The sequence below is a fragment of the Megalobrama amblycephala genome, linkage group LG1, assembly GCF_018812025.1.
Source record: "Megalobrama amblycephala isolate DHTTF-2021 linkage group LG1, ASM1881202v1, whole genome shotgun sequence".
Taxonomy (NCBI): Eukaryota; Metazoa; Chordata; class Actinopteri; order Cypriniformes; family Xenocyprididae; genus Megalobrama; species Megalobrama amblycephala.
In genome coordinates this window covers 1,943,746-1,963,171 of record NC_063044.1, presented here as the reverse complement: position 1 = coordinate 1,963,171, position 19,426 = coordinate 1,943,746, and the positions used below count along the sequence as shown (strand labels likewise).

Below are 19,426 nucleotides of genomic sequence, written 5' to 3'. Positions count from 1 at the left end.
CATGCACTCTAGAAAGTTTCATCTTTGTCCAGTGTCTGCGCTATTTTTCTCCAGAAGTTATGACCGGAAAAATGTCTTATATTTTTTAAACTAAAGTTGCGGTTATCTCATAAACCCCTCACACAAGCGTTTGTCAATTCTGTTGTTGATGCAGTCTTCTGTATTTTGTTGTTGTTCCATCTCTTTATTTTAGTTTTCAACCATGAAACAGTGGCCCGGGCCAGTGTTGCCACCTTGTGGAACAACTGATTAGTGCAAAACAAATTCAATGCGTATGTGCGACGGTTACAAAAATCAGCCGGCGCATGTACAGTACATGCATACTATTCTGGTGACGTAATCGTGTACACTGTACGCGGAAGTATAGGCTTAAAGGGTTAGTTCACCCAAAAATGAAAATTCTGTCATTTATTACTCACCCTCATGTCGTTCCACACCCGTAAGACCTTTGTTCATCTTCAGAACACAAATTAAGATATTTTTGATAAAATCCGATGGTTCAGTGAGGCCTCCATTGACAGCAAGATAATTAACACTTTCAAATACCCAGAAAGCTACTAAAGACATATTTAAAACAGTTCATGTGACTACAGTGGTTCAACCTTAATGTTATGAAGCAACGAGAGTACTTTTTGTGCACCAAAAAAAAACAAAATAATGACTTTATTCAACAATATCTGGGCGATTTCAAAACACTGCTTCATGAAGCTTTACGAATCTTTTGTTTCGAATCAGTGGTTCGGAGCGTGTATCAAACTGTCAAAATCACGTGAACCATTGAAATTTCGAAACATTTCGAAACACTTATTATGTAACAAAGCTTTGTTTACTGAAATCACATGACTTTGGCAGTTTGATACATACTCCGAACAACTGATTTGAAACAAAAGATTCGTAAAGCTTCATGAAGCATTGTTTTGAAATCACCCATCACTAGAGATTGTTTCTTTCTGGGCTTTTGAAAGTGTTAATTACCTTGCTGTCAATGGAGACCTCACTGAGGCCTAAAAAATATCTTAATTTGTGTTCCAAAGATTAGCAAAGGTCTTACGGGTGTGGAACGACATGAGGGTGAGTAATTAATGACAGAGTTTTCATTTTTGGGTGAACTAACCCTTTAAGTAAGGCTTCATGTGCTTTTGTCAGATGTCATCTCTCTAGAGCATGTGCCACAGTTTCCTGTACGTGACAACAAACGCTGTGATGTCTGATTTGCAAACAAATGACTCTAATGAACTGGTTCTTTTTAATTAGTCAGTCAAAAAGATTCACAAAATGTACTCTTTTGCGATTTAGCTTTTTGAATCAGACTCACTCAGTGAATCGTTCAAGGCCACTACCTTTCAAAACGGACTCCCTGATTGAACCGTGAGTCATTTTTCAGTTATTCAAAATTAAAGGGTTAGTTCACCCAAAAATGAAAATTCTGTCATTTATTACTCACCCTCATGCCGTTCCACACCCATAAGACCTTCGTTCATCTTCAGAACACAAATTAAGATATTTTAGTTGAAATCCGATGGCTCCATGAGGCCTCCATAGGGAGCAATGACATTTCCTCTCTCAAGATCCATTAATGTACTAAAAACATATTTAAATCAGTTCAAGTGAGTACAGTGGCTCAATATTAATATTATAAAGCGGCGAGAATATTTTTGGTGTGCCAAAAAACCAAAATAACGACTTATTTAGTGATGGCCAATTTCAAAACACTGCTTCATGAAGCTTCGGAGCACAAATGAATCAGTGTATCGAATCATGATTCAGATCGCGTGTCAAACTGCCAAACGTCTGAAATCACGTGACTTTGGTGCTCCGAACAGCAGATTCGATACGCTGATTCATTGTGCTCCAAAGCTTCCTGAAGCAGTGTTTTGAAATCGGCCATCACTAAATAATTCGTTATTTTGTTTTTTTTGGCGCACCAAAAATATTCTCGTCGCTTTATAATATTAATATTGAACCACTGTACTCACATGAACTGATTTAAATATGTTTTTAGTACCTTTATGGATCTTGAGAGAGGAAATGTCACTGCTGGCTATGCAGGCCTCACGGAGCCATCGGATTTCAACTAAAATATCTTAATTTGTGTTCTGAAGATTAACGAAGGTCTTACAGGTGTGGAACGACATGAGGGTGAGTAATAAATGACAGAATTTTGATTTTTGGGTGAACTAACCCTTTAACCTGCAACCAGTGTTGCCAAGTTGGGCTTCTATAATTCTGCTACTTTTAAATTGTTGCCGTTGGTTGATTTTTTCCCCCACGGGTTAAAGGTTGCCCCCTCCCCCAACACCTCTGACTGTTTTTTCATAAAACAACATATAATTAAAGATGCAAATTCAACTACAACAGAATTTTGTTTTAAATGTCAAGATTAATCGACTGTAAGAAAAAGTTTGTGTGGGTATCATAGGCCTATTTGAACCATAACACAGACAAAAATGTTCGAAACAGACCAAAATCTTCATAAAAAACAGAAAGCTGTTATTTGACACAAATACAGTACGGTCACATCATCAACCTGAAACTAATGTATACTTAATACAGCTAAAAAACCACCACAAATTCATAAAATGCAACTTCAAGGGCAGGCATGACTTTTCAGAGGGGTTTATAGACTTCTTAAAGAGGGCTTTCATATGAGTCACAACCATCCCACTTCTGTAATCCCCCGCTTTGAATGTGGGAAAAGTGAAATTTCCCTCCATCTTTCGTTCATAGGACTGAATCCCAGACTAATGACTAAATACAAAAAACAGCCTCAGCCCCCAGATGTGTGTGAGGAGCTGTGGGGTTACTGGACTGCACAGTGTCATAAACCACTGCCTTACTGTCGTAGTTGAAGTTAACAAGTATGTAAATACAAAATAACAATGTGGTGGAGAAATACTGGTGAACGTGAAACTATTTTGTCAATGGAGATGGCGGCAATTGTATATGTATGGGAAAGGAATGACGCATTATCTCTAGTGACTTCCAGGGCTTATCAGAGAATGTGTCAGATAGAGAACAAAGCAGAAAAGAGGAGAAAGAGAAAGAATGGGGGAAGATGTTGAAGGAATAGTTCACCCAAAAATAAAAATCCTGTCATCATTTACTCACACTCTTTTCCAAATAATTAAAGGGAATTGGGGCCATCAAACTCCAAAATGGAAATGTGAGAACCATTGGAATCTGTACGCTATTTTTGTAATGCATACATAGTCCACTTCAGAGAGTAACAGTGAATACCGACAACACTGGGATGAGCAAATGATGACAGGATTTTTCCCCTATCTCTGTTGGGTCTAATACTGTATCTGACTGTATGTTTAAAACATTAATAAAAGAATGAAAGAGGAAACAGGAGGTTTATGTTGTTACAATTTAAATCTCGAGCGGGAAGAATCGGTCAAGAAGTTCATGCAGGAAATGACGAGGTTTGTAGCTCCATATAAAGTCTATAGTATACATGTGAGCTTTCAGTATAATCAAAATGGTCCCAAATGGCCGTTTCTTCCTGTGTTTATTTGTAGCAGAAATCCCTGCTGACCACAACAACATCCATTGCCGCAAAACGCTCTATTCTGTCTCCCTCTGTTTTGCATAAACGGAAATTCCGATTTGGCAATGAAAGCTGCACATTGGCATGCATTCAACTGTAATCTAAAATTTACAGCTTTGAGACTTGTCAATACAAGCCGTCTTTCTCTCGGATGCAGACTTCTTAAGAAAGTTTGCTTATTAAAGCAAGGCAATTCGAGCTATACTCCAGAAAGCTGCAAACACTAAAAATGACAGACTAAATCAATATATTCCCATACAGGGTTTGTTTTTGTGCATTTCTGTCTGTCAAACAAAAATCCCACCGCCACCAGACGATGGCTGAGTGTCACGATAGGGGGCAAATTCGAATAACAAAGGACCCATCATTCAAAGTTTGCTATGGCTGTGATAGGCTCGCTGTGTTTGACCAGCATTCTGGCCAAGGGCTGTTTACCAAATACAAAATGGTTGAGTCGCTTTGGAGACAGACAAAGTGGCCTCAAAATGAGTCCCCAAAGAGTGAAAGACAACAAGCAATAAAAGAGAAACCAATCCAAGATTTTCTTTTAAATAATAGCGTGACAATGTTAATCAAGAACTTAATAGATCAGGTCTGTCGTTATTTCTGGTATCTAAGGCTTTAGACAGTTGGGCAGGGTCAAATACACCCCCTCATAGGACACAGGAAGTCTCATGACCTCATAGGTCCAGCCTTTCCAACAAGCCGAGGACAAGAAGACACAAATATAAGGTCTATTCTGAACTGAACTCTCGACTGGGAAACCTAAGGAAACAATTCACCTATTTTTATTGACTCTATGATAAGCACTGATTACACATAGATGAGATCACAGTCTTCTGAATTGGTAGGGAGTATCAAATACATAAAATGCATCAAAGTTGGAAAAACATCCAGGATGGGTCAAATAAGGCCTACACAGCTTGAATTAATTGATTTAATGGTCATCTAAAAGCTTGTTGGTTTGACACAAGTTCAATAATTTCAGTGACCAATGAGTCTCTTTGTGCGACAACACTGAGTTTAATTACTGAAATTTACTGGTTTTTTTTCCCCACACCACCATAGCAGAATTTAATTAAGGGAGTTTCTTTCCATCACTCTCAACCACAAATAACAACAATAAAATGAATTGAAAAAGAAGGCTGAGCTGTTTAAATTTTTGTGTATTCAGCTAATGCGATTTTGCCAGAGAGAATGAAGTTAAAATTGATTGATTTGGCAAAAGCTTTGTGATCTCTGTAAGTGCTCGACAGTTAATTTGGATCATTTGGGTTAAAACTTGTGATTTCAAGCTTTTTAACACTTAACTGATGATTTGAACACTTAACTGATGAAATTTCAGTCAATTGAATAAGAGAGTCATCACAACAGTAAAGAACTGAATGGTCCATTGAAGTCCATGACAATGCATGAGTGATGAATAAAGACAAAAGAAAACACAACAAACAAACAAGATTATACATGTAGTTCAACTGTAGCATTGCAGTTTCACCAGTTTAACTTAGAGTGTTCATGCGTTCTTAAGTTTTATTAAATTTTTATTTAATTATATATATATATATATATAAATGATTAGTTTTAAAGAGGGATTGTTTTCATGTTGTTTTAATAAAAACAAAAACAAAAAAATAAATATGGTTTTAATTTTTTACTTGACACAAATGTTTTTGGAGTTGTTTCTGCCACTGAATAAAAAATTAAAAAAGATAAATACGACTTTTTTTTGCTGACTTCTTTTCTCAGAATTGTGAGATATAGACTTGCAATTGTGAGTTACAAAGTCAGAATTGTGAAATATAAACTCACAATTGTGAGAAATAAAGTCAGAATTGCGAATCATAAACTTGCAATTCAGACTTTATAATTCGCAATTCTGACTTTAAAGCTTGCAACTGTGAGTTTATGTCTCGCAATTCAGACTTTAAAACTCGCAAATGTGAGTTTATATCGCAATACTGACTATTTCACGCAATTGCGAGTTTATATCTCGAAATTCTGACTTTAGAATTGGCAATTCTGACATTAAAACTCGCAATTCTGACTATTTTCTTGCAATTCTGACTATTTCTCGCAATTGCGAGTTTATATCTCGCAATTCTGACTTTAGAATTGGCAATTCTGACATTAAAACTCGCAATTCTGACATTAAAACTCGCAATTCTGACTATTTTCTTGCAATTCTGACTATTTCTCGCAATTGCGAGTTTATATCTCGCAATTCTGACTTTATAATTGGCAATTCTGACATTAAAACTCGCAATTCTGACATTAAAACTCACAATTCTGACTATTTTCTTGCAATTCTGACTATTTCTCGCAATTGCGAGTTTATATCTCGAAATTCTGACTTTATAATTGGCAATTCTTGACTTTAAAACTCGCAATTCTGACTATTTTCTTGCAATTCTGACTATTTCTCGCAATTGCGAGTTTATATCTCGCAATTCTGACTTTATAATTGGCAATTCTGACTTTAAAACTCGCATTTCTGACTATTTTCTCACAATTCTGACTATTTTCTCGCAATTCTGACTATTTCTCGCAATTGCAAGTGTACGTCTCAATTTTGACTTTAAAACTCACAATTGTGAGTTTTTATCGTAATTCTGACTTTATTTCTCACAATTGCGAGTTTATATCTTGCAATTCGGACTTTATAATTGGCAATTCTGACTTTAAAACTCGCAATTGTGAGTTTATATCTTGCAATTCTGACTTATTTCTCGCAATTGCGAGTTTATATCTTGCAATTCTGACTTTATTTCTCGCAATGGTGGAGTGGTGGATCTAGCAATTCTGACTTTATTTCTTGTAATTGTGAGTTTATATCTCACAATTCGGACATTATAATTGGCAATTCTGACTTTAAAACTCGCAATTGTGAGTTTATATCTTGCAATTCTGACTATTGCTTGCAATTGGGAGTTTATATCACACAATTCTGACTTTATAACTCAATTGCGAGTTTATATCACAATTTTGAGAAAAAAGTCAGAATTGTGAGATGTAAACTTACCTTTTTTATTTTTTATTCAATGGAGGAAACAAGTATACAAGTATCCATAGTTGTGCATAATGTTTTGGTAGTCTCAACAGGGGAAAAGCAATTGCTGAAATGACCACTGTATGTATAAAAAAAAAAAAAAAAACCCACTGCATATCAACTTCCATTTAGAATTGCACCTACTTCTTCTCGGGAACCTTCACATCTGTATCACAGGAGCTCCAGACATTCAAATGTCTGAAACAGGAGCCAAGAATCAGGTTGAGCCAACAGTCTCTGTGGGGAGTATCAGAGCAGAGTGCTTGATTATCAGGCCTTTGTGTGTAAATGTAGGTAACATGCTGAGCCCAAGATATCCAGACACAGCAGGAGTGATGAGTCCGTCTGCTGGCTGGAGCTTCTCATGAGGAGGTGGAGTCCCTCTGATATCGCCATTAGTGGACCCTGAGGGCAAGAAGCAAAAATGACTGATAAAGCAACTCTCCATTCACTTCTGGCACTCTGGCCACCCACTTGAAAGCACCTGGAATGTGCAGAGCACTGAAAATGTGTGCCCTTGTTGCCCTGTGAACAGGTGAACAAGACAGACTTCTCCCATGTGCTTAACTTCTGCCAGGAAAAATGAAAGCATGCAATGCTTGGTACAACTTTTTCCAATTTCACATGTCATAAAACAAAGAATCCATCTCCCATATGTTTTCATCATCTCTCTGTAAAGTCATAGTTGCATAATGCATACTTCAAGTGATTGTGTTTGGAAAACTACAAGTCGTGGCTATACTATTCCATAGTTTGCACAGAGGGCACACAGTGTTCCTCTTGAGTGCTTTGTTCGGCACGGCCCAGTATGACCTCATAGGTGGTTCTCAAGGAAATCCCTCTCCCTTCGAGGTACAATGACAGAGTTTCCTGTTTAAGAAAGCAGGATCCGGCTTCTGACTTACTCACACTCTCCGCTGCCTTATGTAATTCCAATGCAATTCCAAGACCACTCATGTTTTACATACTTGTGCATCAGTTATAATGACTAGGGTTATTTACGTATTTAGTCACACAGCTTGTTTGTGTGCCTGTTTGCACGTCAGAATGAAGGAAGGGAATACTGTAGAGGACAATATAGCTGCATAACATCCTGCATTACAAGTTTTGTGACTGTTTTCAAATGATGAAGAATGGAAACAAATTTCACTTGCTAACGCAAGTTAAAAAATGCAAAAGAAAAAAAAAAAGAGAGCAAGGGTTCTTAAATTAAACCAAAACAAGAATTATTAATGTCAACTCTCTATTAGCAACAACTTATGGGTCAGTAACAAGGATGCCCCAGATAAAAAAAAAAAAAAAATACTTTTTTAAATAATTTTTTTTGTAGTCTACTGTAATCTTGAAAAACATGTAAATAAATGTCAAGTGGTCTAATCACGAAATAAAAATAATGTAGTCTTGATTCAAGTTTTTCTACATTAATTTTTTTACATAGCATTTTTTTTATTAAACCCCACAAAAACATGTACATGTTTCTAATTCACGAAAGTAAAAAATATTTATTGAATTGTGTATTTTTATATAGATCTGAAAAAAGCGGCACGCCATTGACCCACATTTAATATCAACCAAGTTAGCAGAGCAATTCGTTACCCATAAGTGCTGCATCAGCAGCCACAGACAAGAGGAGAAAAGCCGAATGCCAAGACCAGCCCACTGCAAGACAAGTCTTGATCCAGGCTTCAACTCTCACATCAGCTGCTGGCCGCCCCGGTTGTCAGTTGTGCGCAGGACACGGGGGAGAGAGAGAGAAGCAGAGGAGGATTTGTCATTTCCAGACACAGCTACGAACATAAAAGGTACGTTAATTTACTTTGGTTACTGAATATAGGTTAGCGCGTCTATTAAAGTCAGTTTAGGAGGAGTATGTAAACTCGCGTGGTTTTGCATGGACTTTTCGTGCATTCACAAACTGAGAAACTGCTGCTTGAAGTTTAGTCTGACCATATCGTAATTTGCAAAACTACCCATATAACAATATAGAGTAAAGCTTCTGTGTACGAATGCGTAAACGAAGGGCATTTTCGCGCTACGCGCAATAGTATTGCGATCATTTAACGAAATAATTACGTAGAAAACGTTTGATTGTCCGACTACGCTGTAAAAATTTTTATCATTTTAACGGTAGAAAAATGCTACTGTAAACCTGTTAATTCGTTAACTAGGTTTCCTTGCCATATAGACTAGCCTACTATAAAATATTAACATGTGCATGCACTGTAAAATATGGAGAAATCGTTTTTATAAGTTAAAAAAGGTATGAAATAACGTATGGAGGAAATGTACAGCCTATTTAACGCTACAAAATGTATATTTTTTTTATAGTAAAATATTAAAATTATGTTTTTATATGTGCAACATTTTACAAAAAAAAAAACAAAATTTAATAGCACAATCAGATTGGTAGGTTATATTAACATTTAACATTTATTGATATATACAGTCCGTATTTGCAGCAATATATATAAAGTTGCAACATTGTCACTGCATTAGTTTTATGGTAAAAGTTTGGCAGCTATAGCTGCTAGTTTTTTTTTTTTTTTTTTTGCAGTAGTTACTGATTTTTAGTCTACTAATTTTAATACTCCCATGATCACACATTCCTGTGATACTCACACAATTTACTTTTTATTATTACAGTTATTTCTGTTCTCTTCCTATTCTACAGTTCTAATAATTTCAGATTAAAATGTCTATTCATTTAGATAAAAATTGGTCTACTGTCTACACCAAAATAAAGCATTGGCCATGAAGGCATCGTCATAAATTTGAAACAATATGATAAATGCTAAATATCCTGTTTATCTGCATGGTTTTATCTGTGACTGTTTTGATTTTACTATTAAATTATGCTCACCATAATTATTTAACATTATTTTCTAATGCTTTATTTCAGTTCCCTCTGGTGGCCTTGGAGGATATAGCAAAGCTGTGATTTGAACACCAAGTGAATATTTCAGCACAAATGAGCCTGCAACACCTTAAGGATATATTATGTTAAATCCTCCTGAGAGTTGTTTTATGTGCTTTGGTGGAATATGGCAGTAATTACATGCTTAACAGAGATCCTTAAGGAAAGTTTTTATGGACAGCAATAAGAATGGAAGCTTCATACGCTGCTAGTGCTGCTGTTGCTCCAACTCTCCCACCGATGACTCCGTCTCCAGGTTACCTGCTCAGAATGTTCCGGGAGTACCAGAGCAATGACGTCATCATGGACCATTACAACTTCACCGGAAAGCTGAAAGAGAACAAATACCGGGATGGAATGAAACCTGAGGCCATTGTGTTTCTCATCATTTGTCTTCTCATTGTGGTGGAAAATGCCATCGTTCTGGTGGCAATATGGAAGAACAAAAAATTCCACATGCCCATGTACTACTTGCTGGGCAACTTGACGCTCTCTGACTTGCTAGCAGGCTTCACTTACATGGTGAACATCATAACTTCGGGGGCAAACACTCTCACAATGACTCCAGTACTGTGGTTTCTTAGAGAAGGCGGCGTGTTTATCACTCTTTCTGCGTCCGTCATCAGTCTCCTCGCTATAGCTATCGAGCGGCATGTCACGATGGTCCGGATGAAGCCGTATCAAGGGGCCAAGCGTGGCCGAATGTTCGGTTTGATCTGTGCAAGTTGGGTCTTGTCGGTGCTCCTCGGCATTCTCCCCATCATGGGTTGGAATTGCATAGGAAATCTGGAAGAATGCTCCACCGTCCTGCCTCTTTACGCCAAGAGCTTCATCCTCTTCTGCATTACTGTGTTTACCCTGGTGCTGCTGGCCATCGTGGTGCTCTACGTGCGCATCTTCCGCATAGTGAAGTCTAACACCCAACGGTTAGGCTGCGGTCCTCCACGTAAAGGTCTGGCGAAGAAGTCCCAGAAGTATCTGGCTCTGCTGAAGACGGTCACCATCGTTCTTGGGGTCTTCATCGCCTGTTGGCTGCCGCTCTTTGTGCTCCTTCTGCTGGACTTCTGCTGCCCTGCTAAAGGATGCGACGTGCTGTTCAAGGCGGACTACTTTCTGGGCATTGCCATGATCAACTCACTTCTAAACCCCATCATTTACACCCTAACTAGTAAAGACATGCGGAAAGCCATTCTGAGACTAGTCTGCAGCTACTGTCTGCTAACAAAAGACGGGCAAGTGAAGAAGTTCGGCATGCCTTTCCTGGACTGTAGCACCAGTAAGGCAGAGGTGCCGTCACACAGACTGGAGGGCCTGGAGACGACGGTCTCCTCTGGGAACTTCACACCATCCACTATAAAAGCTATCTACCCCAGGATATTAAAGAGCTGAGGAAGAAGAACGCAGTAAGTTCCAATGGACTCAGAACAATTTCTCCTGGTTCAGTTTGAAATGCACAAGTCTGAGGTGCTCAGAAATGAAAGCAGGATTAGTTGGAGAGATGGGACTCAGAAATGACTTGGTTTCCTCCACATGCATTAAAGCAAACCTTGAGGCTACCTGAGATCATGGTAGACCAGACAAGTGGAATTTTCTTACTGTGATGAACACCAGTGTTTAAAATGGATCAAGCCAAGAGCTACAGGCTCTTTTTAAAAATAAGATTTTAAACTGCAAATAACAAACGGTTATACAGCTGAACTGAACAAAGGCAATGAACTGTGCAAAAATGCTTTGAAAAGAACTCTTGTGATGTTATACGAGTCTTGCGTGTGCATTTCCAGACATAATGAGCTTGTGTAACAAGTCATTTTCACCTCCAAATAGCAGTTGAAATAGCAGACTTTGTGGTGAAAAGACGCAAAGAAAATGACGGGTTGATGTCTCCACACACAAGCATGTTAGTCCTCGGGAACTTTATACATATGCAGACAAATAAAAGCTACAAGGCAAGTGACTATTTTTAATTTGTAAGATGTTTCCTGTTACAATGGTATTTTTGGGAAATGGTTCTATATAAAACCTTAAAGGGTTCTTTCAGGCGCTTCATATTTAGGGGTTCTTATCATGGGACCATTTTAATTACTTTTGTAATTAAATTAATTTTAAATTTCAATTAAATTTTATAAATTAAACAGCTCAAACATACTTTATTAGTAGGAAAAGTGAAATAACCCTTTAAACATGAATGTTTAATGCAATCATTTTAGAACAGTTGTGGCATAAATGGTTCTTTAAAATTAAGTCAAGTTCCCCATTGTTCTATATTAAACCCCAATGAACCCTTTTCTTTTTTCTTTTTTTTCCAAAGTACTGTTTTCCTGTTAAAGCAAGTGTGCTATACTTATTTTATCCTATATAGTAAATCTGGTTTCAGCTGACATTATGTGGAACAAGCTATATAAATATTGAATGTTTTGTAAATATTATATCAAAGTTTTGTATGTTATTGTATGGAATGCTGTCATTTATGTGTAGCACTGACATTCAAGCAATATTGCATTTCTGTAAAAACATGTCTGTGTATTGAAAACAATGCATTAGTATGTTTAAAAGTATTTTTTCTTGATCCTAAATTATGAGCCTTAAAAATCTTTTATAAGTGCATTAATTAAAAACTAAGTTTTTTCTTGAATGTTTGCTATTTGTCTCGTTTTTGTTTAGTGACGAAACCCATATTCTTAGCAAGCGTGACTTATTTCGCGCTACATCATATTACATTGTTTCCCATGAAAAATAAAAATAGAGGGTGACACAATATAGATATGTAGGTGTATGTGAAAACAAGAATGCTGCTCAATTGCAATGAAAATGAAACAATTTTCTCAAAGTGAGTCGAGCTGATTTCCAGCTTCCTCAATCACACCCACACCACATGTTAACCAAGCATAAACTAAACTTTACTGTGGTTTTGTCTTTTCACAAGGCATGAGCCACACACAGAATTTCTCACTGCTCTGTCTTTGCAAAAAACCCCTACAGAAAAAAGGCCTTAAGCTCGTGCCAGTCCGGATGTTTACTGAAGCTGAAAAGGCTCGTCTCTGCACCTCAAGGGCAAAATCTGACTCATTTTTGAAGTAAGACAAATAAAGGTTAAAATGTTCATGCAAATAGAGTAGGATGACTAGACTTTTGAAAGAATACACATCCATATGCACTGACAGAAATATCCCAAAGTAGTGAAAATAAAAACAGTGAAAGTAGTGTAGTGAAAGTAAAGAAAGAAAAGATGAGGGAAAAAAATGACTAGCACAAAGCTCAGCGATACTTTATGTCCTACATCTTTACACATATTTAAAAATATCTATTAAAATATTTCAATTGACTTGAGGCTGGAGCTTTACAAAATTACTTATTAAATCACTTATTAATAAATCTGAACAAAATTGTTTCTTTAAACAAAAATCAGTATGTAGTGTGACCTCCTGGACTTTCTTTTTCTCAGAAATGTTTGCCACTTTAGCATATAAAAGCTGTTTTCTGATTTTTACATACAAATTTACTGTATTTTCTGATAAAGAGACTGAGAAATAATTATATATGGTCATTATATTATTACTAAAACAACATCTAATGGTGGCCTAAGATTTTTGCGCAATACTGAATATTATATATATATATATATATATATATATATATATATATATATATATATATTCTGCTCAAGAGTTGTTCATTTTAAGGGTTCAACGGTGATTGATTACCTTTTTTATTGGCACGTCAACACTATTACATGTACAAAAAATTGCCCAGAAAGCTACTAAAAACATATTTAAAACAGTTCATGTGACTACAGTGGTTCAACCTTAATATTATGAAGTGACAGGAATATTTTTTGTGCACCAAAAAACCCAAAATAATGACTTTTCAACAATATCTAGTGATGGGTGATTTCAAAACACTGCTTCATGAAGCTTCATACGAATCTTTTGTATCGAATCAGTGGTTCGGATGGCCAAAGTCACATGATCTATTGAAATTGCGAAACACTTATGATGTAACGAAGCCTCATTTACTGAAATTAAATGACTTTGGCGCTCTGAAACACTGATTCGAAACAAAAGATTCATAAAGCTTCAAAGCAGTGTTTTGAAGTCGGCCATCACTAGATATTGTTGAAAAGTCATTATTTTGTTTTTTATGCGCACGAAAAGTATTCTCGTCACTTTATAATATTTAGAACCACTGTAGTCACATGAACTGATTTAAATATTTTTAGTACCTTTTTGGACATCTAAAAGTGTTAATTAAATTGCTGGCTATGCAGGCCTCACTGAGCCATTGAATTTTATCAAAAATATCTTAATTAGTGTTCTGAAGATGGACGAAGGTCTTACGGGTGTGAAATGACATTAGGGTAAGTAATTAATGATATAATTTTAATTTTTGGGTCAACTAACCCTTTAAGCACCAAAAAGGCAGTACAAATTACAAACAAAATTCCTATTCACACCCAAAGAGACACTAAAAAGCACTCCCTGTCATGTTAATGCCAGATACAACCCATCCACCCCTGTTTTTAAATATGCTGCATGTCCTTGTCAATTATGTCAAAGAGTGTAAATTATTTTTTCTTTGTAATACTTTTCAGTGTAATGTTTCCACCAGTGCTGTGCAATGTCTGCAAAAAAGATTTTAAATTTCATAAGATCAAAATCTCTGCTCTATGGAATTAGCAGGAGATCCTTATAACAAGGGATGAATAAAAACAATCATAAAATGCTATTCAGGGCATGTAAAAAGTGTACTTCAATCTGTGGGGGGTAATTTTTGAATGCATAGTGACATCTTGTGGTTTGTGACGCAAAGGTAGCAATTAAGGCCAATTTATTAACAGATTTATATATACAAACACATACATAAAAACAAACAGTAAATTAGCGAACACCGTTCATGTGCACCAGGTCTACCATTCAGTATTGACCAGGTTCCACAGGTCATCGCTGACTTCGCAGGGAGAACGGGTGGATGTGTCTATGTTGATGGGGGTTGCCACATCCGCACCGTAGTGAACTGCCAAGAAACAAAGGGGATTTCATACAGTCTAGAACATAAAGCTACTATGCTGATCATCTGCATATACAGTAAATGTGTCAGGATTACCTCCCCTCAGTATGTGCGGCTCTGTGTCCACCTCCAGCTTTATCTTGGTAACTTTATAATAGAGCTGAGCAACATATCTAAATCAAATGGACAGCAGGAAAAGAAAAATTTACTGGACATGATTTCATTAATGTACACTGTGTAAAAATGTCTAAGACTTCTGCACTCTGAAATCACAAATTTTAAATTCCCTGATATTTTCAGGTTTTCCATGACCATGTGAACCTATCATAATGAGGTCAGTATAATTTTTTTTTTTTTTGGCAAAAAAATGAATACTCTTTTCAGCAAGGTGAATGCATTACATTGATCAAAAGTGACAGTGAAGACATTTATAATGTTACAAAAGATTTCTATTTCAAATAAATGCGGTTCTATGCATCAAAAAATCCACAAAAAAAAAAAAAAAAAGTCACCGTTTCCACAAAAATATTGAAGTCTGCATGAAACGGAAGTTGCGCTAATCTATTCTAAACGGCTTTTGGAAAAAGAAAAACATGTAGGGCGGGACTTGATTTTGTCCACGGGGAATTTATATGGATGGTTGTGATTTGCTATTGGCCGATCTCATGTGAGGCGAAGTTATTCTGATTAAAGATTACGAGGGAACATTAATTAAAAATATAATGATGTGCATGGTTAAATCATTTATAATGAATACTGCAATATTTCATTAAAAAACAGAAATTTTCAATTTTGATTCCCTGGTGACTTTAAGAAGCACAACCGTTTTCAATATTTATAATAATACAAATATTTTTTCTTGAGTAAATCATCATATTAGAAAGATTTCTGAGAGATCATGAGACATTGAAGACTAGAGTAATGACATCACAGAAATATTATTATTATTTTTAAATAAGTATTATTATTATTAATATTATTTTAAAACTGAAAACTGTTATTTTAATTTGTAATAATATTTCAGAATATTACTGTTTTTACTGTATTTTTGGTCAAATAAATGCAGCCTTGATGAACAAAAAAAAAAAAAAAAAAAATCTAACTGACCCCAAACTTTTGAAGGGTAGAAAACTGGACAATTTCAGCAGGTAAATCTTGTATTATCTAGTTCTTTGTCATTATAAACACACATCTTTAAGACAATTACACTTTTTGTCCCAACTATACCAAGATCTTAAGAGATTCACTCTTATAAGGTAAACTAAAGCCAGTCCAGTACTTACATGGCTGAAGGAATGACCTCAGTTGTGTCCTCATCCACTTCCTGTTGCAGGGTTTGAATTTCTAGCTCAGCATCTCTGAGTTTTTCCAACTCTTTCTGTAAGAATCTGACCCACCAGTTAAGGCGGAAAACCACAGTGAACAACCAAACAAACAACAATGTGCATGATCAAAAAGTAACTGAAACAACACTCATGCTTTGGTAAAAGAAAACAGATCTTATCTGTGTAACATTCAGCGACTGAAAAATCTGTGTGCATCAAATTTACAATGCATCTCGGTCACCTGACATCTACAGTAATGTAAATAAATATGACCTCTCAGTGGTTCTACTGAGAGCAGGTTCTGGTTCAGGCCTCGGGAAGGATACTCCTGCTCTGAGTCTAGAATATGGCTTTTGGACAGACTCCGCTGCACTTCCTGCTCCATCATCTCGATCTCCTGCAATATCTGGCTCTTCTGCCGCTCTAAATCCAGAAGCTTGTGGCCGACCACTTCTTCTGCATGAACAAGATCTTTAAAGAGAGGAAAACACAGTAAGAAACGTCTCAAGTTTAACATTTTTTAATATGCAAATGTTTTATGTGCATGAAATAAAACAATGAACACCTACATTTGCCAACACGTTCAGTATTGTACTGGGATTGTGCAATACAGTATCGCACAATGCATCGTGCTTGACTTAACCTTCCTTTTCCAGTGAGGTGTAATATTAGCATGACTTTTATCATCTTCCTTGATTTATTATTTATTTTGACCAAAAGTTGCATTTTTTTTGCAGTTAAAGTCGGCATGAAACAGAAGATGCGGCACTCTCTTCTTCCCTTTTGTGACATATATCTGTATAAAACGGCTTCTGGAACAAGAAAAATTGTAGGGCAGGTCTTGATTTTGTCCATGGGGAATTGATTGGATGGTTGTGGTTTGCTATTGGTCGATATCATGTGAGCAGAGGTCGTGTTAAACAAATATTTTCCGTCATTGACTGATTTTTTTTTTTTTTTTTTTCTTTTTTTTGGCAGTGACCTTAAAATCTGAGGGCCATCCATCATTTTGACAGGTCACACTAAGGAGCCAAGACACAAGACACCATTTTCAGCTAAAAAATTGGCCGTTCATTTACACGTCAATGGCATTTTGGGGGCCTGAAAATGCAAACTTTTGAAAACAGTTTTCAGCGTACAATTTTTTGAAAACAATACTGTTATCATCTATTGTCATGTAAACTACAAAAACACGAATTTATGAAAACTGTGACGACATGTGCATGCGTATTACATGTTCAGTCTATAGGCGCGTATTGTTTCTTTACAAAGTGACATCGCCAACTACTGGCCTGGCATGAATAATACAGCATTTTTAGTTGTTTTCGTGGACGTTTTGTTCATATTATAATCTAATTGTATTTTGTAATATTGTGTTGTTCATATTTGTCTGTTCAGGCACAAAGGTGATGTTTTAGTGACCTATGCTGTCACTGCGAGGGAAGAAACAAACATTCATCTACTCCGCGTGGTGTTGAACAAACAGTCGTTGTTCTCTTCTTAAATAAATGCTTAATATAGCCTATATGCCCGTCCTGTAAGTTCATGATTAAAACTGAAAATGTGAACAAAAACAAAAGCTATTAAAAGTCTTATTATCATTAAAATATGAAAATTAAAATGAGGGGTATTAATAGATTATGACAGAATTTTTTTGACTGTCCATCAAAGTGACAGACAATGAGAAAGTCTAACGCGACCTCTGCATGTGAGTGACAGGTTGTCTCGCCCTAATGCCAGTAAACCCGTCATCAGAGAAGAGATGTCACCGCAAGAGGGAGGGGAATATATTTTGATTAAAGGGCCATGCATTTAATAACAATATAATGATGTGCACGGATAAATCATTTATAACAAATACCCAATCCATAAGAATGGTCAATTCTGATTTCATGGTGACTTTAAAAACACATAAAAAAATCATATTTATTTCTGATAAAAGGATGTCACTTGTAGAATTAAATATGTGACATGATTGGGACATATGTGACAAACATAGTCGTGTCACTACAATATAGTCATTAATTGCTTTTTTAATGTTTATTGTATTCAGTTGATACTGATTAGCAAGTTGAAAGTTAATATTAGTACTAAAGTAATACCATTTAAGAGCTCGGTTGTGGTCTTCTTGGTCTTGATGTGGTGATCAAAGAACTCCTGCAGTTTTTCTCTGGCTCCTCGAAGAGCGCTCTCTGCCTTACTGCTCTTGATGAACTCGATCAATGCTTCCCCAGATTTCTCAAGGTCGTCATCATGCATCGTTTCGTTCTGTGACATGTCTGCATTGATTATATTTCTGCAAAAGAAAAATGAAAAGGTGAAGCTATAAGATGCTATGACAGAACATTTATTCATTTAGCAGACAAAGCAGCTTACAAATGAGGAACAAAACAAGTATGTCATAGAGTCAACTATATTCATAGTATACAGTCAATACTATGTTTAGAAAAAAAGAGATCAGTAAACAGGCTAGAGCAGAGGTGAAATACAGAAAAGATCTCTGTTATACTAAGAATAATAAATTACTAATTTGAGTTATAGTAAATGCATTTTAACCAAACAAAATTAATTTTTGTTTCCCCAGAAAAAAAAAAAAAAATTAAATGCCAAATGTTATTAATAAAATCTGCAATAATATGTTGGAAATTCTACAGCTATAATTTAACTGTATAAATGACACACATTTTCAACATAAGAGTATGTTACTCTTATAAGTGTTTTGATGAATTTGTAAAAAAATGACATATAATTTTTTACAAATTCATCAAAACCCTTACCTATGTTAGCCTGCTAGATTATATTGGTAATAAGTAGATCTTGCAAAATCAATGTAGTATAACGTTACAACACACAAACCAAACATTTAAGTTTGTAAGGCATAAAAATGGATGTACATCAGTGAATGGTTATATAAATAAAATACAGCAAATCATTAGTTAGAAGCTCTGTTGGCTGTTAAAATATATTTTAGTAGGACAGTTATTAATGTTAAAATGAAATCACATAATGTTATTGAGCAAACATAAACAACTCAAAACTATACAACCACACAATAACGCATCGCAAACACATGTTTTCTTTATTCAGTCAGCCTAGCGTTTTGAAACACTGATCCAAATAACGAATAACAATGAAAATGTACAATATAATTTGTACTGGAGTGTATTTCAGAGCAAATAATCTCACCCAGTGCTCGCGCTGTTTATCCGGATTTCAAACTGGCGGCTGTTTGGCGCGCTTCCCCGCGTCGCGCCTGAATAAAAAACAGCCTCAATGCTTCAAGCATTTTGTTTTCACCATATAAGATCATTGTTTTAATATAGTAGATCCTATATAAAAATCATTATGTGCCTATCTAAACTAGTTGAGTTTGTTTTACATAGCGACTCTAGAATTTCTGTCAGGCCACTATGAGACACCTAAATATCGCATGTCAAATCCGGCCAAATCCACACAAGCAAGCCGCTTTCTTTTTCTCGTCGTCTGTCTGTCAAAGCGATGTAGTTGCAGCGGCCTTTTGTTTTCCCTAATCAAAACTTTTTTTATTTCTCATTATGACTTCAAAAAGCTGTTTTGAAATTTAAATA

At 36.0% G+C, this 19,426-nt stretch overlaps 2 protein-coding genes across 2 annotated transcripts; one reads left to right on the top strand and one right to left on the bottom strand.

The window, feature by feature from the left end:
- Positions 1 to 8,246: 8,246 nt before the first annotated feature.
- On the top strand, positions 8,247 to 12,142 carry s1pr5a (sphingosine-1-phosphate receptor 5a). Its single transcript, XM_048159307.1, has 2 exons — positions 8,247 to 8,398; positions 9,496 to 12,142. The coding sequence occupies exon 2, from the start codon at positions 9,700 to 9,702 to the stop codon at positions 10,897 to 10,899; it is 1,200 nt and encodes a 399-aa protein (XP_048015264.1). The 5' UTR covers positions 8,247 to 8,398; positions 9,496 to 9,699; the 3' UTR covers positions 10,900 to 12,142.
- A 2,175-nt stretch (positions 12,143 to 14,317) lies between these two features.
- spc24 (SPC24 component of NDC80 kinetochore complex) lies at positions 14,318 to 19,175 on the bottom strand. The gene is made up of 6 exons (XM_048159195.1): positions 19,026 to 19,175; positions 17,942 to 18,135; positions 16,166 to 16,310; positions 15,798 to 15,902; positions 14,611 to 14,687; positions 14,318 to 14,520 (listed from the first exon to the last, which is right to left on the bottom strand). Exons 2-6 carry the CDS (start codon positions 18,114 to 18,116, stop codon positions 14,414 to 14,416), a joined length of 609 nt encoding a protein of 202 aa, XP_048015152.1. The 5' UTR covers positions 18,117 to 18,135; positions 19,026 to 19,175; the 3' UTR covers positions 14,318 to 14,413.
- Between the last annotated feature and the right edge of the window lie 251 nt (positions 19,176 to 19,426).

Coding starts and splice junctions, on each gene's coding strand:
- s1pr5a (XM_048159307.1), top strand. CDS start 9,700: ATGGAAGCTTCATACGCTGCTAGTGCTGCTGTTGCTCCAACTCTCCCA.
- spc24 (XM_048159195.1), bottom strand. CDS start 18,116: ATGTCACAGAACGAAACGATGCATGATGACGACCTTGAGAAATCTGGG. Junction 16,311..17,941: donor CACAACCGAGCTCTTAAATG/GTATTACTTTAG, acceptor CTCTCTTTAAAG/ATCTTGTTCATGCAGAAGAA. Junction 14,521..14,610: donor GCCGCACATACTGAGGGGAG/GTAATCCTGACA, acceptor GTTTCTTGGCAG/TTCACTACGGTGCGGATGTG.